At 44.3% G+C, this 22082-nt stretch overlaps 1 protein-coding gene across 2 annotated transcripts in view; it reads right to left on the reverse strand.

Moving 5' to 3' along the window:
- Window positions 1–22082, reverse strand: part of PRLR (prolactin receptor) — a 144071-nt gene that overhangs the window by 11305 nt on the left and 110684 nt on the right. For both annotated transcript variants that reach the window (XM_020290061.2, XM_012758132.3), the window contains exons 3-5: window positions 5227–5339; window positions 2325–2457; window positions 735–904 (exon numbers count right to left, since the gene is read on the reverse strand). In XM_020290061.2, the coding sequence (XP_020145650.1) occupies window positions 735–904; window positions 2325–2457; window positions 5227–5296 (373 nt within the window). In that variant the 5' untranslated portion in view covers window positions 5297–5339. The remainder of the gene's footprint in view (window positions 1–734; window positions 905–2324; window positions 2458–5226; window positions 5340–22082) is intronic.

The raw sequence follows: 22082 nt of genomic DNA on the forward strand, positions 1-22082 counted from the left end.
CTAGGATTCACTTTGCCATCTTTGCTAAACCACAAGGCCACCAAGGCTATGCTCAATTGCCCAACAGCTCAATGTTGAAAACTAAGAAGCATATCTCAGATTGACTTTGTTCTACTTTGCTGATTAATGGCTTATCCAAACATTATACTTGTGATCTTGGCCTTTAGCCTGATGCTCAAGTAACATTATTTACCCCAACTTTTTATTTGTAACATAATAGCTCTGGTATTAAGAAGTGTGTGTGTCTCTGTGTGTGTGTGTGTGTGTGTATTCATACATATGAAGAAAGAGTGCAAGAGAGAGAGAATTGAGATTGGGGCAAAGCAATTGGATACAGAACCAGATGAACCCCTTCTCAGAGCTGCCTTTCCATGGAGAAGCTCTGTCTTCCATGGGAGAAAGAAAAGAAATCCCAGCTTGCCATGGAAGAAGGGGACATCAATTGCAGGGAAGGCAGGAGAGATTGACAAGGGGATCACACATGCAACATTCATTCTGGATGCAAGAAGATGGGATCAGTGTTGGCGATACAAGGAGACCAAGTGCCAGCCTCATAGTCATGAATGACTCAATCAAAACTGGTTTGGAATGCTCAGTTGACAAGGATATTGTGATTTTTCTCATCTTTCTTTTTGGAGATCCATCCAAAAGCCAAGAAGACTCAAACCGAGTTTGACTTTTGGTTAATAACATAATGGAGTAACAACTTCCTCACCCACTCCCCTTCCCCTTACCTATGTAAGTCACGTCCACATAAAGTGGGTCTGAGGAGCTGCTTCCCATCTGGTTGGTGGCGTTCACCATGATGATGTACATTTTCCATATGGAGGTGTGCTTCTTGCTAAAGTAGCAGGAGTTGGGGCCGCTGGTTTTGTAGTCTGGACATTCATGGGTCAGTGTCTCACTGCAATGAGTAATATATCATGACTGAATAAGAAAGTAATAAAAGGAGTCTAGTTTTTTCTTAATAGATCAATACCACTGGCTCTGGGGGACCAGTCATTCCAAGTGCAAAAGCCAGAGCCAATGAAGGGCTGCACGGGCTTCTGTGCTCTGCCCACATCAGTGGGGAGTGAGAGAAGAATGTGCTGAGAAGTTTATTTTAGGGCCTCAAGTACTCTGCTTCTCATCAACTCTTCTATTCTACAGGTGCTTTTGTGGGCTTTGTGATATATACCCCCTGCCAACAAACCCTGGAGCTTCCCATGGCCAAGGCACCACCATACGCAGGGCACTGTGGTTGGGTCATCTCAGGGAATTTTACCTGTGTGCACACACACAGTGAGACCATTGCCAATGCAGCATTTATTGCACATGTTGAGTTACATTTAATTAAAACAATTCAAGAGAATATAAAGTAATGGCAGTACCTTGCAGACTGTACTAGGTCAGCAACAGAGTGAAGCGACTTTGAAAGGAGACATTTCAGGCCCCAGTGGCTCAGTAGGCTGCTCACATGTAGACTTAGGAGCCTCAACTCAAGGCACACTGCACAGATACGAAGGCCTGTTCGATTTTCGTTGTGTTTGAGTTCCTGAACTCTGTTTACATGTTGCCCCTTTGGCTCCCAGCTGTAACAACAGCCTTGTGTACAAATGAAGTGCAGTCATTGGAAAGTGGGCCAGCTGCCCCTGCCAGTAACTAAATGTTTTCTTTTTTTGGGGAAGGATACAGCTTTCTCAGGATTTCCAAGAGGGTCTCATTGTGAACAAATAAACTGCTCACACAGAGATGATCTCATTTAGTGCTCAGGGCAACCTGAGGTCCAAACTTGCTTTCTAGGAGATTGTGAGTCCTGGATCAGTGATGTACTAAGCAAAAATCCTCACCTTCTTTTCTGTACAAGGTTCATTATTTTCTTGAACATGAAACAAGTTTGAAAACCTAATGCACCATGTTTGGGAAGGATTATTACATGGTGTCATTTTGTATAATCCTCTATGTTGTAAAAGTAACATGTTTACTAAAAAAAATTATAAATGGCACAAGGTTTGTAGATAAGCATCTAGGATTAACTAGCACTTAGGAAACACTTATAAAGGGCCTTGGACTGGAACCTAGGCTGTGACAGTTAGGTTATTTGAAACATCACTAAAATCGTATTGCCACTGTGTGGCTGATGACCTAATGAAGATTGACAGAGCTCGTAAAGGACGTTAACAGGAGATGTGGGCATGGCCCTTAGACTGCTCTCTCCCCAGTGCTATGAGCCCTACCGGTGTAAATCCAGGAAAGTGTTATCATTGGAACTCAGAACCAGTGTTCCTTTGGCCTGGAGAACAGGAACATTATGGGGTTTGATAGGAGAGAAGAGAACTTTTTACCCTTCCTTGTGGTAAATCAGCGTGTAATTGGTGGGAAGTCCTCCATCTGTCCCCGGTTTCCACCAGCAGGTGAATGTTTCCTTTTCGGGAGAACGACATTTAGAGATCTCAGGTTTCCCAGGAGCTGACTGTCCTAGAAAAGCCAGAAGCCGCTGGAGTCAATATTGAGGTCCATTCAACCCTTGTACCGTTCTGCTGGGGACAGAAGCAGATTGAGGGGACCCAGGCCAGTGATGAAGTGTCAAGGTGAGTGGGCCTAGGCTGGGGTGCTCAGGGATGCCAGAGTGTCAGCATCCAGGAACATTCCTCTGTGGGCTGCCCTGACATTGGCAGGGCTCTTAGAGAGAGATTTGCAGTGTGTGTGTGCGCGCGCGCGCGTGTGTGTGTGTGCACGCATGCATACTTTGAGGTGGACATACCAAGAGCCCACGTGAGGACCAGTGGCTAACTGAAAGACGTCAACAAAGAGTGAGCCTTGACAGCAAGATGGATGGATACACATGGATTTAGGAGTACGTGGCCCTTCTGTAATGCCATGGAGTCTGTACAGCTGATACCCTCCCACAGCATAGGGGCGGCCGTGTAAAGAATCCTTCCCCAGGTACAAGCAACTTGCGGACACGTTGCCCATGCATCGAGCACTGGCACTTCTCCACTCAGCTCAACAATCTCCATCTTCCTGTGGTCCCCACGCAACTAACTCAGCCTGCTCCTGATCTGTTCATTCACCATTCACTGTGCTGCTGATGCTCCCTTTATCTGAGCATCCCTGGCTCCCACCTTCCTCTCTCCCCTTATCTCCTCCTTTCTTCCCCTTCCCTTTTCCTTGATGCCATTCAGCTTTGACCTTATGACCCAGTCTCACAGTCTATCTTCCCATCCCTTTTGTCCCCATTTCTGAATCTTGATTTTTAGTCTATTTTTTCCCCTATATTTCCTCTTCTTTCCTTGCGTCTTTTTGTGGTGAGATAGTAGAGTGGCCGGGGGCCATTATTATCTAAGGGCTGTACCCGGCCCCAGGCTAGAAGCCAGGAGATCTGAGGTGGTGTGGAAACACAATGTTAAGGGATAGAATTGTTTGGCTGCTTAATCCTCAAAACTCTTGGCTAGCTCTCTCGGGTCCCCATTTCTCTTGCTTGGCTGGCAGGTCCAAAGAGGGACAGAGTGACCCTGGAGATTTATCCCTATGCTGATGGGCTGGGGAGGCCAACCACATGCACCCGTATGACTCCAGCTGATTGATGCTCTTCTTGCCTAGCTGGACGCCCTTGCACTCAGTCGGGAAGTCAGGGGAAGAGAAGACGGCTTTCAGCTGTGGGTGGTCTCAGCAACTCAGGGAGTCCTGCTTCCTCCCACGATCCTTCCCCAATCCCTCAGGCCGTCTCCTAGGCCAGAGCTGGGCACCCGATCAGAAAGAGCAAGTTTGGAGGAGACCTCAGTGAGGGGCAACAGTTGGGAAGAGTGGTCTCTTGGCAAAGCTGGCCAGAAAGAGGAATTTAAGGAAGTGGCATGCACAGGCTGGGGCCCAGGAAACCAAGCTGGAGTATCCACTGGAGCCGGGCTACCTTCTAGCTCCTAGGCCCTGCTGAACACTGTCCGTGCCAGCCAGGTGCGATTCTGCCAATACCTGTGACACTGTCTGTCCTCCAGGGATAATTTCTTTAGGGTAACGTGGTGTTGGGAGTCACAGCAAAAATGCAAGGTTTTTGCTTTGTTTTTGTCAGGGGAGGGAGGAATGTGTGAAGTAGAAAGAAAAGTTTATTAAAAAAAATATCCAAACCCTATGGTTCAATAATGATTACACACTTGGAAGCCAATTAGAGAAATCATTGGTAATTTGAGTATTTAGTTTCCCTTGTGGGTTATTCTGACCTCTGTTTTACCTTTTATTTCTCCCTAAAAGCTTATCTTTTTTGCATTTTTACTGGTTATTAAAAGTACCTTTGGAAAACTAAAGAGAGGAAGGTAGATTTGTAAAATTACAGTTCGTCAAATGCTCCCTTCACCCGCTGTAGAAAACTGTTAAATTTAATGGACTGTTTCAATGCATAGAAACATGGAATAAACCACACAGGCACCACACATGCATGTATGAAGACACATGCCCTCTCCCCTAGCCCATATCAGAAGTACATACATGCACACAGAAATATACTCAGCCACATGGAAGTACACACTAGTACACATATAGGTACACACAGAGAAATACACAATGTAGAAATACACAGAGGCATGCACATAGACATATATCCATGCACAGAAATATACATATACAAGTACACACAGAGGAGCATTTGCAATCAGGCACTTACAGAAATATACCACAGGTACACATAGAAATCTGAACACTCAGAAATGCACAGGGTAGACACACAGAAATGTACATATACGGGCACCCACCTGCTCAGTTAGCTGTGGACTTCATTTCCCTGTTAGCACAGATAACTGAGTTGGCTGTACCTATTCCCCACTATGTAGTATCAATCTCTTACATCTCATTATGGTTTTCCAAAGATTTTACACATACAGAATTTCATCTGAGGCAGAGGAGACATCACTATCCTCACTTTGAAAATTTCGAAACTTGAAGAGACTAGATAACTGGCTCAAGATCACACAGCTAGTGAGTGGCAGAGCCTGGATTAGAACTCAGGTCCTGTCATACTTAGAGCCATTTCATTATACTCCCAAAGTAAGGATGGAAGGCAGAGAGCCTAGTGAAAAGATTTTTCATGAGTTGCATTAATTTTAATGCAAAAATATTATGAATAATTTAATAGCAGCACATGACACAAACATTTTCATTTCTCATAACAGCATTACAAGAAGACTGTGATGGACTCTCAAGTCTCTTGACAAACACCCTGAGCAATGAAAGGGAGTGGGATGGTCTCTTACTCACCATTCAGAAGGCTGGTGTTGAGAAAAAGTAGCAGAATGAAAACAGTTGTGGATGCCACATTTTCCTTCATGTTGGCTCCCTTTTCTTGCTACAGGAAATGTATCAGAGGTTCACTAGAAGAGAAGGCACCAGGCAACTTTTGTGAAATGATAGTCTGCTCAGGCACATGCACCACTTTATTCTTGCTCCTTGCTTAATGTGAATGACAAAGCAGGAGAAAGGAATGTAGGAAAATGTAACAGGGCTGGATGGCTTGGCTTAGAAGCATCGATTCACACATGCTGGAATAAATTCCACCAGCAGAGGTCCTCAGATGACAACGCAGAGAGTTCTAGGGTCACTGCGGCAGTCAGCTCCTTTGCACACAACCCGAAGAAAAATTGTTCTCTTTCCACCTGGTAGTCACCTAACCATATATCACCCATTTTATATGACATAGATTGCACGCCCTATAAGGCCACCACAAGGAGGGCTCTGGCTCTGATCCACTAGACAAAAATAATCGAGGCTGAAAAGTCAGTACCCTCAGTACAACTCCAACCTAAACCTGTTGAGACCTCCAAGTCAGGGGGCTTCCCCTGAAGGTTCAGGCCAAGAAGCTTCTAGAAGTCTTCTGGGCTCTGGGCATGACCATGAAGCGAACTACACAATGAACTCTAGTAAACCTCCACGTGGTGTCTTTCTCTGTTTTGAAAATCTCCATAGACGAGATAAACTCCAGTAATAATTTAAATCCCTTGGGTTCAGAGTATTAATTTTGAACGTGCAGGGGTTGGGAGTTTTGAACAATTTATTATTAACATTATTATTTTCACCCTTGGAACAATGTTCAAAGTCTCTAAATGTCCTAAGAGAAAAGGATTTTTAAAGACGTTTTTAAAAAAAGGCTCAATTAGTCTTGTTAGACTTCAAACAACTCTCAGAGAACAATAGAATTGATGAACTAAGTATAAATTCTCAGAAATACATGGCTTAAATTTTCCTTTAAATTTTTATTGCTTTTTTTTTTTTTAATCAAGAGAAGAACATTTAGGGTCAAAGCTGCCCATCTTGGAACATTTGAAATGATTGAGTGTTGTTTGATGAGCCCCTAAAAAAACAGCCTTTGCCATGCCTCCTGTCCAAAGGGTAGTTTTCCATCTGCCAGACAGACACCAACTAATGGACAGCTTCTTGAAGGCTTTCTCCACTTGCTACTACTCCCCGCGAGACACACTCAGAAATCTTAGTGGCAATGGAGGTCTAGGGTACAAAAGCACCGCTGAATAGCTCTCTCATAATGAGGCTTGAGGTTCAGTGATGGGTCCTAAGAGGCTACCAGTATCTGGTTCTTTGGGAAACCTTCTAATTGCTCTTGCAGGATTCCTTCCAAATGCCTTCCCCAGTTGCACATTCTAAACCACTTGCTCCTTCTAACACCTCAGGGTCTTCTAATTTCAATCAAGTGGTTAAAGGCTCCCAGTGGGTTTCAGATAATGCCTCCCACTTCTGAGGCACCTACTGTGGGCCAAGCACTGGGCTAAGTACCTCAATCATTTAGAGTTCATTTTGCCCACCCACCAGCCCCATGAGCAGGTGCAGGTTTTAACAGATGAGGAAACTGAAATACAGAGAGGTTTAGTAACTTGTCAGTCATGTGCCTGTGGGGAAAAGACACCTGGCAAATCTGACGCCTCTGATAAATTATCCCGATTTGTGAAAAGTCTGTGATGGATGGTGCAATTATTCCCTGAGAGACAGTGGAGACAAAATCAACTGATCCAGCAAAGCTTGGGCGGGCACTGCATCGAGCAGGGGTGGGAGAGCCGGGGCTGAGAGTGGCCATCTCAGCTACTGCCCGGCTTATGCCCGAGGACATCAAACGCTGGGGATCTCACTAGTCCAGCTTCCTTGGGTACATTAGCCCTGGAAGCATGCTTTGTCCTGGTGACCTGGTGATCTCAGCCTGGCTTGGAGAAGGGATTCAACCCACTGGCTGAGACTTCTATAATATCCCTCTCTTGAGACTTCCCTGTTCTTTTGGGCATTGCATCAACATGCTATAAATCATACCCTTCTGGTGAGGTCAGGTGCTATCCAGACAGCTCTGCCAAAGCAGGGATCCACATGTCTTTTTTTGCGAAAGAATCTCTGGGATGGGAAGCAGAGCGGGACAGGCGAGAGCAGATATTGTCATCAGTTTAAAACCCTTCATGCCCTGGAGCAGGATCAAAGACCCTCGCTTAAATAAAGTTTTCCTATGAAAATGCTTTCAGGAAGCATTTTATGGACTAACAAGAAACATCTTTCTTCCAGGATTTCCTAAGATATATTCTGGAATCTGGATACTACCATGCACTTTTTAATGCCTCAAACCCCTTTGCCAGAAAATTAGACAAATTCATAGTACTGTTGTGTTATGTTTCAGTAATGATTTCCCAACTCATCCTGAATCTTATTCTCCATCAGAGAAAACACAGTGGGGTAATTATATCTTCAGAGAGAAAAATAATCACAACGGCTCAGCCTGAAGGGAGCTATGCTAAATGTTAACCCTGGTCACACATGGTGGTGTTCTCGGCGGTAAGCATCCCTCCTGCATGTGCACTGGCCACTTTTCATGGCTGGCAGACACTAGGTTGGGGATAACTTTGGTTTTGTCTTCCTGAGTCCACCAGCCATTGCACACAGGATCTTGATTAGGGCAGGCATGGCCCTCCCAGCCCCAGATGGGACTGGAACACACAATGAGGGTCTGCAGCCTGCTTTTCAAGATGTTATAGCAGCATCTGGCTCCAAATGCTAATGGAGTCTAATTCACAAAGTCAGCCCTGCACCTGCACCTCCAGCCCAAGGACTATCATCTTAGGCCTCACTCCTCACCAGCTCCTTGGGTGTAACTGTGGTTTAAAATGCAAGGCACAGATCTGAATGGTGGGTCCCTAGCAAGTCCCCAGCCCCTCACCTTGTCCATGGCTGCAGCCTTGACTTTCTTCTTCTCGATCCTCAGAGATGCTCCCATCTGAACAGTTCTCCCTATTACCTTACTTAAATATTCCTTCCAGCCATGCTCTGTCGCACCATGGTATGAGCCCCCCATACCATGCATTAATGCTCCCACTGCATTAACGCTGGTCCTCTCTTTCCAAAAGCCTCCCTTCATCATCCTCTTCCATTATGCCAAGTCTCTTCCCAAAAGGCCAACCGCCGAGGACGAGGTCCAGCAGTTTACTATGCCCTGTCAGCTTGCACTTTGGAGAAACTAGAGCGACCCTCCCCAGAGGGAGAATCAGGGCCACAGTCCTATGGACTGAGCTGACTACAACAGACACTAGGGAGGGCATGCCAGAGCAGAGACGCAGGGTGGCCTCCTGAGGGTTAGAAAACCAAACAAACAGATCTGAGCTCCCAACACACAACTCCCCACTGTCAACCCCGCATCCTCTGTGGTACCCACCCCGGGACTTCGTCTGCATGTGCCGGCCCATCCAGTCCCTGAGCCAATCCCGAACGCCAGCAATCTTGGCCCCGCCCTTCTGTGGGACTTGCTTCCACAACTGGTATCAGGTGGTCCCCTGAGCTGAGTGCAGGCCCCACCCTGTCCCATCGTATCTGCCACTGTTGCTCTAACTTTTTACTCAGGTTTAAACCCAGGGCCCGTGACTCTAGAAATGGACCGGGGATTCTGAGGGCATTTTTAGCTCTTGCAAGCCCAATTCCCCAATGAACAAGCAGGGTCCAATCCCAGATTTGGATTTCTTTAGACTGTCAAACATACGGCACAAACTGCAAGTATTATACAATCACATGCCACATAACTATGTTTTGGTCAATGATGGACTGCATATACAATGGTGGTCCCATAAGATTATAATACTATATTCTTATTGCACTTTTCTATGTTTAGATATGTTTAGATCCACAAATACTTATCATTGTGTTACAGTTGCCTACAGTATTCATACAGTAACATGCTGTACAGGTTTGTAACCTAGGAGCAATAGGCTATGCCATAGAGTGGACGTATGTAGTGGGCTATACCATCTAGGTGTGTGTAAGTAGACTCCAGGATGTTCACACAACAATGACATTGCCTGGCACATTTCTCAGAACTTTTATCCTCATTATTAAATGACACATGATCGTATGCTGCTCAATGAATTATCACAAAGTGAATAATATCCATGTTACCACTATGGTCAAGAAATCGAGTACTAATAGCACCCTAGAAATCCAACTTGTGCCCCTCCCAATCTCTACCCCCCTCCTCCCAATAGAAACCTTCTTCTGAGTTCTAACACGGCAGCTTGGTTTTGCCTACTTTTGAACTTTATATACACAGAATCACACAACATGCATTTTTTGAGTGTGTGTGTGGCTGGCTTATTTTATTTCACATTGTTTTAGGAGTCATCCTTGTTATATGTAGATTTACATAATTCATTTTCATTTAATCTCATTCATCTTCATATTACACTCAATGAAATACCATTATTTACTCATCCTACTGTTGATGGACAGTTGAATTGCTTCCAGATTTTGGCAAACTTTTGGTTTTGCTGAGACTGATCAAGGCTTGCGTGGCAGGGAGGCCCTGCACACCTCACAACCACTCTGCGCCCCCACAGCTTCAGGTCTCTACTATAAATGGTTAGCACGCTGCCTGTCACATCTCCTATGAACCTAAATTAAATTGCAAGTGCCTGTTTTGTTCCTAAAAATGCAGAAAATCTCATTTCTCGCAAACAGATTTTGAATACATTCACCCATTGCGTTAAGTGGTAGGCGCTGTGTTTAGCTGCTTCTTTTTTGGGGTCCTCTGCCCACTGGGTCTCCTTGTCTGCCCTGCCCCACCTGGGATAGATGGCCTGAGGCCAAAATAAGAGGGAGCAAAGCCCGCGTGTACCATTTTATTTCCAGGAGTCTGACTTTCCAATACAGAATGCCAACATTGAGTTTGGAAAACAAAGTGCATAATGTGCCCAGGGTGAAGAAACAGAAACAGTGGGGATTAGCTATCACACACCAGGCTAAAGATTAAGGCTGTTATACAAGCTCTGCCCTAAGTCAGTGGTCAATGCCTCTAGAATGAATAAATGAATCAATGAGGACTTAAAGGGGAAAAGAAACAGAACAAGGCTCTAAGATATAGGACAAAACTCTGCATAGGGGAGGAACTGGTCACATGCTAGTATTGTCAGACACTAGACTTGGGGCCCATGTAGATCTCGGTCTTTGACAGGGGAACCTGGAGAGGTTTTAAGGAGAACATGGTGGCTGTTCTTTCATTTCAAACATTGAAAGTTGGAGATATAGTGCCAAGAGAACCCTGGCCCAAAGACGGGGAGATGAAGGTTTAAGCTATTCCTGCTTTGCCAATAATGAGCTGTGTGCAAACACTTGCCCACAGCAGTGAGTGTGTATCTGCACGGAGCCCAGGCAGCGCATTTACACACTTGTGTGTGAACACACACAGGAGGACTCTTGCCCATGTGGTCATCGTTATTATTTTTTTTTATCATCACAATCACCAAGTTTACATTTTCTTGCTCTTTGAACAGGTTTCCACCCTATACTCTGTTTTGAGATAACCTTTGGTGGGAAACATCTGGAACTTTCCACAAGGGAATTACTTTTATATAAAATGTTTATCACATCAGAATCTGGCAGTTTGGTCAGGACAGCAGGGCTGTGTGACAGTAATTAGAAACCATATAGAGGTGTCCTCTATATGGTGTCCTCCTCTGATTCCAGATACTCCTCTCTCCTCTTCCAGGAGCTTCAGAAGTTCCACTGAGGGGAGAGTTTCTTGAAGACTCTGAGCTCTGTGAAGATTCATCAAAGAAGAGGGTGAGTTCTAAGCATGATGACGGCCGCAGTCGGTGAGAGGCAGACGCTTAGCAGAGACAGCGTTTGTCTAAACCGCAGCTGACTCAGGATTGGCAGTGGGGACCCACAGGGAAAGATCTCCTGGCTTCTAGGAGTAGTCGTGGTAAGAAGTCACCACAGTGTGATGGATGCACCTTTGTACTGCAGTCACTTTAATAGAGCCGAACACTGAACACTTCCCCATGCCTGGGGGCATCGCTTCCAGATTCGATCACAGAGACTCCGCTCACTCAACGCAACATTTTTTATCTGGGGGAGGACTGTTTTCATTCAGTCTTTTTGGCTTAAAGGCAAGAATGGGAACCGGGTGAGTTTCAGTTCACCCTGGGCCATTGCAGCCTTGGGGCAGATGGTGGAAAATCCACGTTGGCCTGATTTTCAGAGAAACTAGTCCCTCATGAGATCTTCAATCAATTATGAACAATTAAAAAACGTTCATAAATTGTACATTATGTTTTGCAGTTTACAAAGCTGTTCTACAGACAGCAGTGGTTTTCAATCCAGGATTCACGTCACAATAAGGGAGCTTCTTAAAATGACTCATTCTTCCGCCTTGGCCCCAGATACTCTGATTAATTGGTTCAGACCCGGGTCCACTCGGACATGGGCATTTAGGAAAAACCTCTCTAGGTGATTGTAGCATGAAGTCAGGGTTGAGGACCCCTGACTTACAGGATGTCACTAACACATGTGACGCTGCACTGACAGGAGAGGAAACTGAGGCTCAGAGCGGTGACCGGCTCTGTCCACCAAGGCACACCCAGGAACGGGAATCCAGTCCGTGCACTCTCAGTCCTGGCTCAGATTAGCAACAACAATGACAAAAATGACAAAACTTTTATTTACATGGTGATCTACAGTTTATAAAACACTGTCATTTCATTATCATACTTTATTCTTACAGAATAAAGTGTTCCGTGAGCAGGGCAGTTATTATTATTATTATTATTATTGCACATTGTTGCTCTGATTTCAAAGATGGGGAAACTGAGGCTCAAAGGAGTAAGTGGTTTAAACCAACAACTTTATCTTTAAAAGCCTCCAGTGTGCTCAGAACTGCGTGGAGGTAAAATCAGCAAACCCTTGTATAGGATACATTTATATGCTTATGCACACTGATATAAAAATATTTTAATATTCACATGTGAAATATTGGCATGTAATATGCTGCATGCCAGGCACTGCCTGATACTTGCTGCACCCTCGCCACAAGCCTGAGGTGTCGGTCCTATGATCATTTCCATCTAACAGATGAGGACCCTGAGGCCCAGAGAGGCTGTGTGAGTTGCCCAAGGTCACACAGCTAGCGAGTGGTATATGGAAGGAGAAGAACTTAGCAGTTGAGCTCCGGGGTCTGTGTTAACCACCACATTTTCAAAGGAGCAATGGCCCTGCCTTTAAGGACCTCCAGAAGTACAAAGTCCAACCTGGCGGTGGGGAGTGGGGATAGGTCAGAGGATCTTGGGGTCACAGGTTCTGAGCCATTTATGGCAGCCCTCCTCCTGAAAAATGGCTCACTCACTCACTCCCCTGACCTGAAGGCAGCTCTAGTGCTGAGGGCTGTGGGGGCCCAGGGATGGCTCTTCTACAGCAGTGGGTATTCTTGGGGCATTGCTCCTGCGTACCCCGCCTACCCCACCTACCCCGGATATGACGTGTCCAAGTCTTTGGAGGGCGGGGCCTAGGAAGGGGTGTTTTTAACAAGCACTTAGATAATGATCATTCCAGCTGAAGGTTGAGAGCCCCAGCTTGAGCTAAAAGGAGGGGGAAGGGAAGATGCAGAGGAGGAAGGAGAGTGACTTCCTCTTCATGGGAAACACTGCATTTAGAACTTCCATGGCGGCACTAGAGTTGATCTGATTGGATTATTTTATTTGCTCCCCCCCCCCCCCCGCAGTCATAGGAATACAGACCCCTATCCACTGTCATGGGGCATACGCATGCATCCTGTGGGAGGAGGACACATCCCACCTTGATGGCTTTGGACTTGGCCATGTGAACGGTTTTGGCCACTGGGATGTGAATAGTTGTGATTGTTTTTGCTGCACCCAATACAATTGCCTTCAATACAATTGCAGGGTTTGGCTGAGGTCTTCTTGCTTTTGTTCTCCACCGCCCTTAGGATGTCACGGATAGTGGCTACACCCTCAGTCTGAGTTTTAAAACAAGTAGACAGGTGGAACCCAGCCAATCCTAGCAGAGCCACAGCCAACCTGCAGCTGCCCATGGTCCTTACGTAAAGTGAACAAAAAGTAAATGTTGTTGTAAGATACTGATATGTCACTGTTGGTTGTTACTACTGCAAAACTGACTGATACAGGGCAAGAGTAGGGGCAGGAGGATATATGTTTTGCAAAAATGCTCAAACAAGATTATTTTTTTTTGCAGAGGGATCTCTGTGTGTTATATGGATGTGTGTGTGTGTGTGTGTGTGTGTGTGTGAATGTGCTGTTCATCTAAACACAAATGAACTTTATTTTGTCATAACAAATGACTATATTGTATTAGTAACAACCTTGTCTAATGTTATATTTTAATGTCTGGAAACTTGGACTTGGGAGGTGAGAAGGAAAGTTAAAATAAAAACAATAAATCATCAGCCTACAGGCACTGCCTCTCTAGCTCCCTGCTTGTGTCAAGAAGAAAGGAAGATCGGGAGTTATAGAATCAGGGGATTTAGGATCTGAAAGAAGCCACAAGACTTGAAAGGTATTCTGATTCAACCCCTTACTTTTACATATGGGACAACTGAGGCCTGGAAAGATGGAGTACCTTGGCCAAGTGCCTGATGGGAGAATCTTTGGAGCTTCAGGGTGGGCACAACTGAGAAAACCGACAAGTCTAAGAAGAAATTCTCAAGACCATTTTTCCTCTCTAATTCCTTGTTTTCCCTACCACCAGAGCTAGAACCTTGGGAATCCATTCACAGGAGCAGTAAAAACTTCTAGTGTCCAACAGAATTTGGTTCTCCTTTCCTTTCATTGCCTCCTCTGTAGTTAGATGGGGTCAAATGATTGAGTTGTGGCCTTTCAAAGTAGGTAGAAATAACATACGGTCATGCACTGCATTTCAGGCAATGGAAGCCAGCTCATCCTACAGTGGTCCTGTAAGATGATAATGGAGCTGAAAAGTTCCTATTACATAGTGACATCTTACCTATGGTGACATCATAGCACAATCTATTATTCTTGTGTTTGTGTGATGCTGGTATAAACAAACGCACTGCCAGTCATATAAAACAGCCACAGGGAGGTCTTTCAGGAGAAGAAGGCATTGTTATCATAGCAGATAACAGGTCCATGTGTGTTACTGCCCCTGAAGACCTTCCAGTGGGACAAGATACGAATGTGGAAGATAGTGATATTGATAATCCTGACTGTGTGTAGACCTAGACTAATGTGTGTGTTTGTGCCTTCATTTTTAACAAAAAAGATTAAAAAGTAAAACAAAAATAAAAAGTTTTAAAAGTAGAACAAAGTTTATAGAATAAAGATGTAAAGAAAGAAAATATTTTTGTACAATTGTACTATGTGATAGGACAGCCTTGCTAATAAATTAACAGAGAAAAGTAAACTAACAGAAAGAAAGAAATAAACTCACAGCACATAATTGCCCTTTTGAGGGAAAGTATCACAACACAACAGCTCCTTGTTTGGTTAAGCACCTGTTGTTTTACTTGAGACTTGTTTTACCAGCCTTGAAGAGCCCTGAGCAGATAGCAGCGGTGCAAACTCTCCACCCCAGTTCCTGCCAGGACCACATTTCAAAGACTCTATTAAAACCAGCCTTACAGAGAAGGGAAAAACAAACCCAGCAGTTTCACAGCTGTTTTCTGCTATCAGCTGGCAACAATCACTTTTTTCCTCTCCTTTCTCCCCTTAAAAATCCCGAGCCCCTTCTGCTCAGGCAAATGCCTTCTTAATTGAAACTTTCCATAGAGTATCAAGGTCATTTATGAACATATCAATCATGGTGTGATGTGGTGGCTATAGGATACCCTCAGCTGCTCCTACAGACCAAAGACTCTTGGCCTAAATGAAATGCCTGGGACTTGAGCATTTTTAGCTTCTGAGTCTCCTTTTTTTCTAGCCTTTCTCTTTCCCTCCCCTCCCCTCCCTCCTTCCCTCTATCTTGCTCTCCCTGTCTCCTTCCTCCTTTCCTTTTTAATGTCTTTTCCCTTACATTCAATTTGACAGCTAATAATTCTCAGTCTTGTTAATCAACTCTCTTTCAGCAGACTCAAGAAAGTCTCTTCTAGCTCCTTCCATTCTACTGTTGCTTCTGATCTGATGTAAACTCAGAAACCCAATAACTAAATTTTAGAAAATTAAAGCAATTTAAAATGAGAATAGGTAGGCTCTGAGTGAGGTCTGAAGGAATTTCCTACCAGTTCTATAGGTAAATGGATTTTGTTGTATATATTTTGCTCAAAAAACTATTTGGGGCCGGGCGCGGTGGCTCAAGCCTGTAATCCTAGCTCTCTGGGAGGCCGAGGCGGGCGGATTGCTCGAGGTCAGGAGTTCGAAACCAGCCTGAGCAAGAGCAAGACCCCGTCTCTACTGTAATAAATAGAAAGAAATTAATTGGCCAACTAATATATATATATAAAATTAGCCGGGCGTGGTGGCGCATGCCTGTAGTCCCAGCTACTCGGGAGGCTGAGGCAGAAGGATTGCTTGAGCCCAGGAGTTTGAGGTTGCTGTGAGCTAGGCTGACGCCACGGCACTCACTCTAGCCTGTGCAACAAAGCGAGACTCTGTCTCAAAAAAAAAAAAAAAACAAAAAAAAAACAAACAAAAAAACTATTTGGCTTGCTTCCTGGATCTTATACATGGTCCAGATAGTTAAGGTTGCTGAATAAGTGAGCTTTAAATAGTGATGCCTTTCTGCATCCCAAAGTAAGACAATTGCATTTGGAAAAATATGATATAGTATGCTTAACATTTTAAGAGAAAGATGCTATTGTCAATTATAAAACGATCCTTCTATATATTGCTTAATAAGTCTACCATGTCAGTAGTGCATATCAACAAACAGTAGGCTTAACTCCCATTTGGTTGCTAGGCTTCCTGGGCCAATGGAAATAGCATGGACCTATGCAAATATCTGCATATTTGGCTACCAGGACATTGTCCTGACAGATCCTAGTAAATCATTGTTGACACACTGCTTTATAAAATACCACCACCTATTTGTTTGTACAGCATATAATTGATGGTGTATCTTCCAGACACCCCTCTTTGAAACCACCAAAGTCAAAAAATAGATTGGGAAGTCAATATCTAAAAGTTTAGTCACTGTCTTCTTATCTGAAAACTCTTCTTACTAGTTTATCCATCATGATTTTTCATCATTGGCCTGGTAGACAAATTCCCATGTTTGTCAAATTCCCATGTTTCTCAACTCAGCTTTGGAGTAAGAAATTAATTTTAATATTATCACAAGAATAATATAATCTGGAAGGGAAATTTGCTGCTTTGCTGATACTGTCAGTTCTGTCAATTGCCAATTTATTTAAAAATTCAAAATATAAATAGCCTGGTAGCTTTTCATGGGAGTGCCTAAGCAGAGGGGCTGACCCACACCTGGATTTCTGGAATGCATTTTTGAATGTCCTTGATTGCCTAAAAGATCTCTTTATAATCCCTTCCTTTTCTTTAAAGCTCTGTGAGTGCATGTGCCCAGGCACAGGGAGCCTGGTGGGTCAATAGGAGGAGAGCAGCAGATATAAGTGCTCACTTTGGTATCCTATGCAGTTCACAGGGGGTTTCCTGCTTAGCACAGTGTTCTGAGCACACAGTAGCACTTCGCTGTTTACAGAATGAAAGATGAGTAACCAGGAAACTATCTTTCCTCCCAAAGCTCCTCCCCTGTCAGTTGCCATATCTTGCCCATTTATCATTCCTCACACCTCTCTAAAAATCCCCTCTATGCCCCCAAACAATTCTGCAGTCAGGCTCTGCTTGCATATCTCACTCACCAAAATGCCAGGCTGATTTCTAGAAAAATGGTAACCATACAGTGTTTCTCAAATATACCCCCATGTGGGGGGTGGTCTTAGTCTCCCCATGATGTGGTTTGTTAAAGTCTTTGCCCCACAAAAGTGGCTCTCTTTCTATGCAGGAATATAGCCGCTAAGAAAATGTGATTTTTCCATATTGTTTCTGAAGCAATAAGGATTGGCACGTGGCCACCCAACAGAAAGCCCACCTGCTCCTCATCCTCAGGTTTAGCTTCCCCTACTCCAGGTGGGCACTTGCTTGGGTCTCTCAAAGCTGGAGGATGCCGTGCTCACAAAACAGCCAGAACCCGACCTTGTCATAGCACTGACAATGCATCTTGACTTATCATTCTTTGTCCCAGGTTGGAAGCTCATTGCTGCCTGTGTGTTTTTTTTCACATCTCCTACACTTAACACAAAGCCTAATGAATTAACAGCAGGTGCTCATTAAATGGTTCTGAATAAATGAAGTGTATTGGGTATCAGCTGCATTTAGAGGGAAATCGGTATGGATTTTATGCTCTAAAGGGCTGTTAACCATTGGAATATATGGTGAGGGAGGTAATGCCTTTTCCATCTTGGGTGGTTTAAAGATGGATAATAATGGCAACATGTGTTTTAGTAGAATTTTTAGTTTTCAAAGTATGTTCATATAAAATATTTTAGTTCATTCTCTTCCCAACCATGTGAGTTTTCAGGATGATATCACCGAGTTTGTAAACATTTCTGGCTACTAGACGGTAGAGGTAGGACAGGCACTTTGTATTTTGAATGCAAATTAGTGTAATCTTTTTGGCAATAGACAGTAAAAGCCTTAGGAAAGTAGATACACTTTAAAGAGAAAAATGCGCTTCTAGAAATTTATCCTAAATGAACAGAGATGTGCAAAAACAATTCTGTACAAAGAGAATCTTCCTGAGAATCCAATATTCTGCTTTTATTGTTATTTATAAAAACAGAATGGTGGGGAAAATCTAAATATCAATAACGTGATACAAATTTTAATGGTATGGAAACATGGGAAAAGTAAAAAGAAAAGTGAGTACAGAAACTAGGTGTGTGTGATCTCAATTCTAGTATATGTATTTCCACATGTGCACAGAAGACAGATTGGAAAAAAATATATATATATACTTCTATATTGGCAGTGATTATCTCTGGGAGGATGATTTTAAAATAAAAAATGATCACTTTTGTAATAAAATAAAACAAATAATTACTAAAATATCTAAATAAAATAAAGAGCTATTCCTTTTGTAATTGAGCAGAGAAATCTCACAAATTTTAACACCACAAAAGCAACTCCATAATGAAAACCTGGCATTTTGTGGCACAAATACACGGAAACGGTTTCCACTAGGGTAAAATATAGAAATTACTTGTATGTTTGTGGCAAAATTTCAGCAGTTGCTGACAGCCAGCCTCCCTGTGCTAATTAGCACGCGTAGCTGCGTATGTGCCCATCTCTCCGGTCACAGTGAATGATCTAAGGTTTCTAAACAGTCTTGAGGTCCCACGCCTGCTCACTTGCTTTTAAGAATTGCCCCTACTTCTCTGAATTCATCACTTTGTCTGTCTTAGGGTTATTTAAAATACCATTATTTTCCATTATGCTTTTGACAAGTGGGTGAAAGGCAATTTCGTGGAAAAACTCCTTTTTCAGAGCCTGAGAGAAGGGCTGGGTCATATTATTAAAAAGGAGTTTAATAAATTCAATATGGCTCTCTCTGAGAGACTGGGTGCTTGCCGGTCCTCCTGAGGCAAAGCAAGAGGAACTGGGAGCTCAAAGGGTGGGGAAAAGCAGAGGGCAGAGGAGGCAGCGGAAGCAGGAGGATCTGGAAGTTGGAAGAGAGGTGGGATGCAGGAGGGGGAAGCGGTGGGCACCCTCTTGCCTATTGCTGGAAGTTTGAGTGTCTCTACTGCTTCCTGACATTACTACCAGTCCCAAGGTCCCTCTCTCTCCCCCACCTTGCTCCATCTTGTACAAGCACATCCTGTCTCTACTTGATTTAGTCACACCCTTTCTCACTCACAGAAAATACGATCTTTCAGACTTGCTTCTTCATTCAAAACATCCAGGCTACTTATCTAGCAAGATAATTGCTTGTCTCTCTTACTGGTTTATATTCACTCTTTTTTTTTCCTTTCTATTTTATTTAGCTTCCCCCAGAAGTCCTTTCTTAGCAGAAAAGCCACCTGTGCAATCAGAGAGGTAATGGCCAGGGTCCTTACTTAGGCTGGGTCTGGGGAGTAGGGTAGTAAATACTCCTAGTACAGACTGCTTGAGTGAGAATGGAGAGGAGGGAGGGAAACCAAGGTTCATCTCTTTTTAATGTATTTTTAGAAAATGGCAGGGCTGACCTATTTAGTGGTTGGGACATCCATCCATCCATCCATCCATGCATCTATCCACTGCCCCACCCACCCATTCATCCATCCACCCATCATGCACCCACCCACCGATCCATCCATTCATGTTCATCCTTTGACAAATACCGGCTGAGCATCTAAGATGCACTTGGCACAGGCAGGGCCCTGAGAATATGACGTTGTGCTGAAACAAGCCTCCTAGCACTCCCAGCCCTGGTGACGAGGGCAGCTAGTAAAACACTTAAATGTAAATGACACTGGTACCAAGAAGCAGCCTGGAGGTGCTACCAGAGCCAAGAGCAGGCAGATTTGACCTGGCCATGGAGGTCGGGGGCATCCCTGGGGAGCTGCCTGGGACAAGGAGTAGAAAGCCCCTCTTCTTTGTCACAGTGCTGCAGCCCTGTGAGTAACTGGGCCTGGCAGACACTGCTGATTGCTTCTCCAGCCACCATCTCTCCCTTTGTTTTTGTCCATGGAGTCCAGTTTTGTCAGGCTTCCAGTGTCCAGCCCCGGGAGGGAAGTGAGGAGGTATCAGTCTAAGCTAATCATGGTAATCCCATTCGCCTTTTGTCTGTGATTGGTGTAGAGTGGTCATCCCACATGGTTCTGCCCACTGAGACCTTGTAGAAGTCGTCTGGGGGCTGCTGGGAAAGATTTTCCTCCCTGGTAAAGAGAGAGGGAGGAGGAGAGGTCTCCACCAAATGGAAAGAGGCTGGGTCCTTAGAGATAGCATGAGCTGCTGAATCAAACCTGGAACTAACTGTTCTTTCTCAGGACTTCTTGGGTCAGGGTGACACATACACTGTTTAACTGGAGTCTCTGCTTCTTCAGGCCCTGGGAGGATGTAGAGCTCTCAGAGTAGAACAGCCCAGCCCAGCAACAGTCCTCCAAAGGACTTTGGGGGAATTTGGTCACAGTTTGGCATGGACAGCTCAGAGGTTTAATTTTTAAATCTAGTGGCTTAGAGATAGAGAAAGGTGGATGCTAACTGAGAAGTATTGAGATGCTGCTGCAAAGGGAAGGAAAGTAGTGTGTTGCTAGGGGTATCGCTTAACTGGGCACATTTAAAGTAGTCATTTCACTTTGGTCACTACCCTCAATATTGCTTTATATATTTGATTATCCTCTTGATTTTTTCTTTTCAGTTTTCTAGACAGTGGCCGATTTAGTATTAGAGCTCACTGGAAAAGAAAGTCCAATAATTACTCTGTGTATCTTTTCATGTGCATGATGTCAAAGGAAAATACAGAATCTGATCTGCTCTGTAGCCAAGTATGTAAATGGCTCCCATAGATTGTGAACAAAGGGTTCTTTCAAATTGGAGAATAAATCATAAATATTTGGCTGCAAACTATTGGAAGTCCTATAAATGGGCTACTGGGATCACAATTTCTGGATCCTTTTCTAGAAAGCAAAATCCACTGGCATGTTTAAGGGTCTCCTACTGCAGGAGCCAGGGAAGCAGCATTTTCCTTGTGTCTTTTGCAAAGGAAAAGAGAATCAGTAGATCCTAGAGCATTGTATGCACCATTTCTCAGCACATCAGCTCTCGTGAGTCAATGTACAAAGGAGAGCTCATGAGATATTCGGGGGCTTGGTCATTGGCTTAGGGTTGGATATGAACTGAGCTTGCAGCATGATCTGTGGGAAGGTCACATGGTTTGGAGCTGACACACTTAGGAACTTGGACATGTACCAAGTAGCCCCAACCACCTGAGAGAGGTGACATGAGCTCCAGATAGAAAGTAGAGGCTTGTAGGGCCAGTTCTGCCATTTACCAAGCCACATTGACTTTGGCATGTCTCCTCCTCTTTCGGGGCATGAGTTTCTTCTAGCATAAAGTGTTGAGGGTGTCACATCTTCCCTGCTTTCCTCAGACAACTATTGTGAGAATGAGATGAATGATTACTGTGAAAGTGTGCCACAGGGCCGCAAAATGCTATATAAGTGCGAGCTACTGTCATTGGCAAGGGGTGACAACTGCTCTTCTACCGTCACCAGTTAGGGGTGAAACTACTCCTTGGGACCCTCTATGTTCTTCAGATTCTCTGAGTGGGGGTATAATTCCAGATGGAGAAGATGCTCCTTTGCTCCTAAATGTCTTTCAATTTGGGAACTCCCAGCTCTACATGGACTCCTGGATACTACCTGGCTGCCTTGTGCCACCAGAGTGCTGCTTTACCTTTGGCTGGGAGCCCAGTGGCTCCTCTACGTGAGCGATGCTCTGAGTTCTTATTGCATCAACATTTGGGACAGGGTCTCTTGCTTCACAAGAAACCCATAGGACTCAGGGGGCATACAAGGAAGGAAATGGGCCCCAAAGCTGACCCCAGATATCTGGTGGGGCAGATGCATGTGCGTTCAGGGCTGGGCCCTTGAAGGCAAAGCATGCAAAGTTTGGCCCCCTTTCCTTTAGGATTCTGTTCCTTCTCCTACTTTTCTCTATCTCTCCCCACAGAGCTGGTGATGTTAGGCTGCCTCTCCCTTCTAGAACTCCTCACTGGAAATACCAGCCTCAGTCTCGAGGAGTACTATCCAATAGAACTTCCTATGATGATGGAAATGTTATAAAGCTACTGTGTCCAATGGCATCCAATAGCCACATGAGGCTAGTAAA

Source organism: Microcebus murinus, chromosome 11, assembly GCF_040939455.1.
Source record: "Microcebus murinus isolate Inina chromosome 11, M.murinus_Inina_mat1.0, whole genome shotgun sequence".
NCBI classification, from domain to species: Eukaryota; Metazoa; Chordata; class Mammalia; order Primates; family Cheirogaleidae; genus Microcebus; species Microcebus murinus.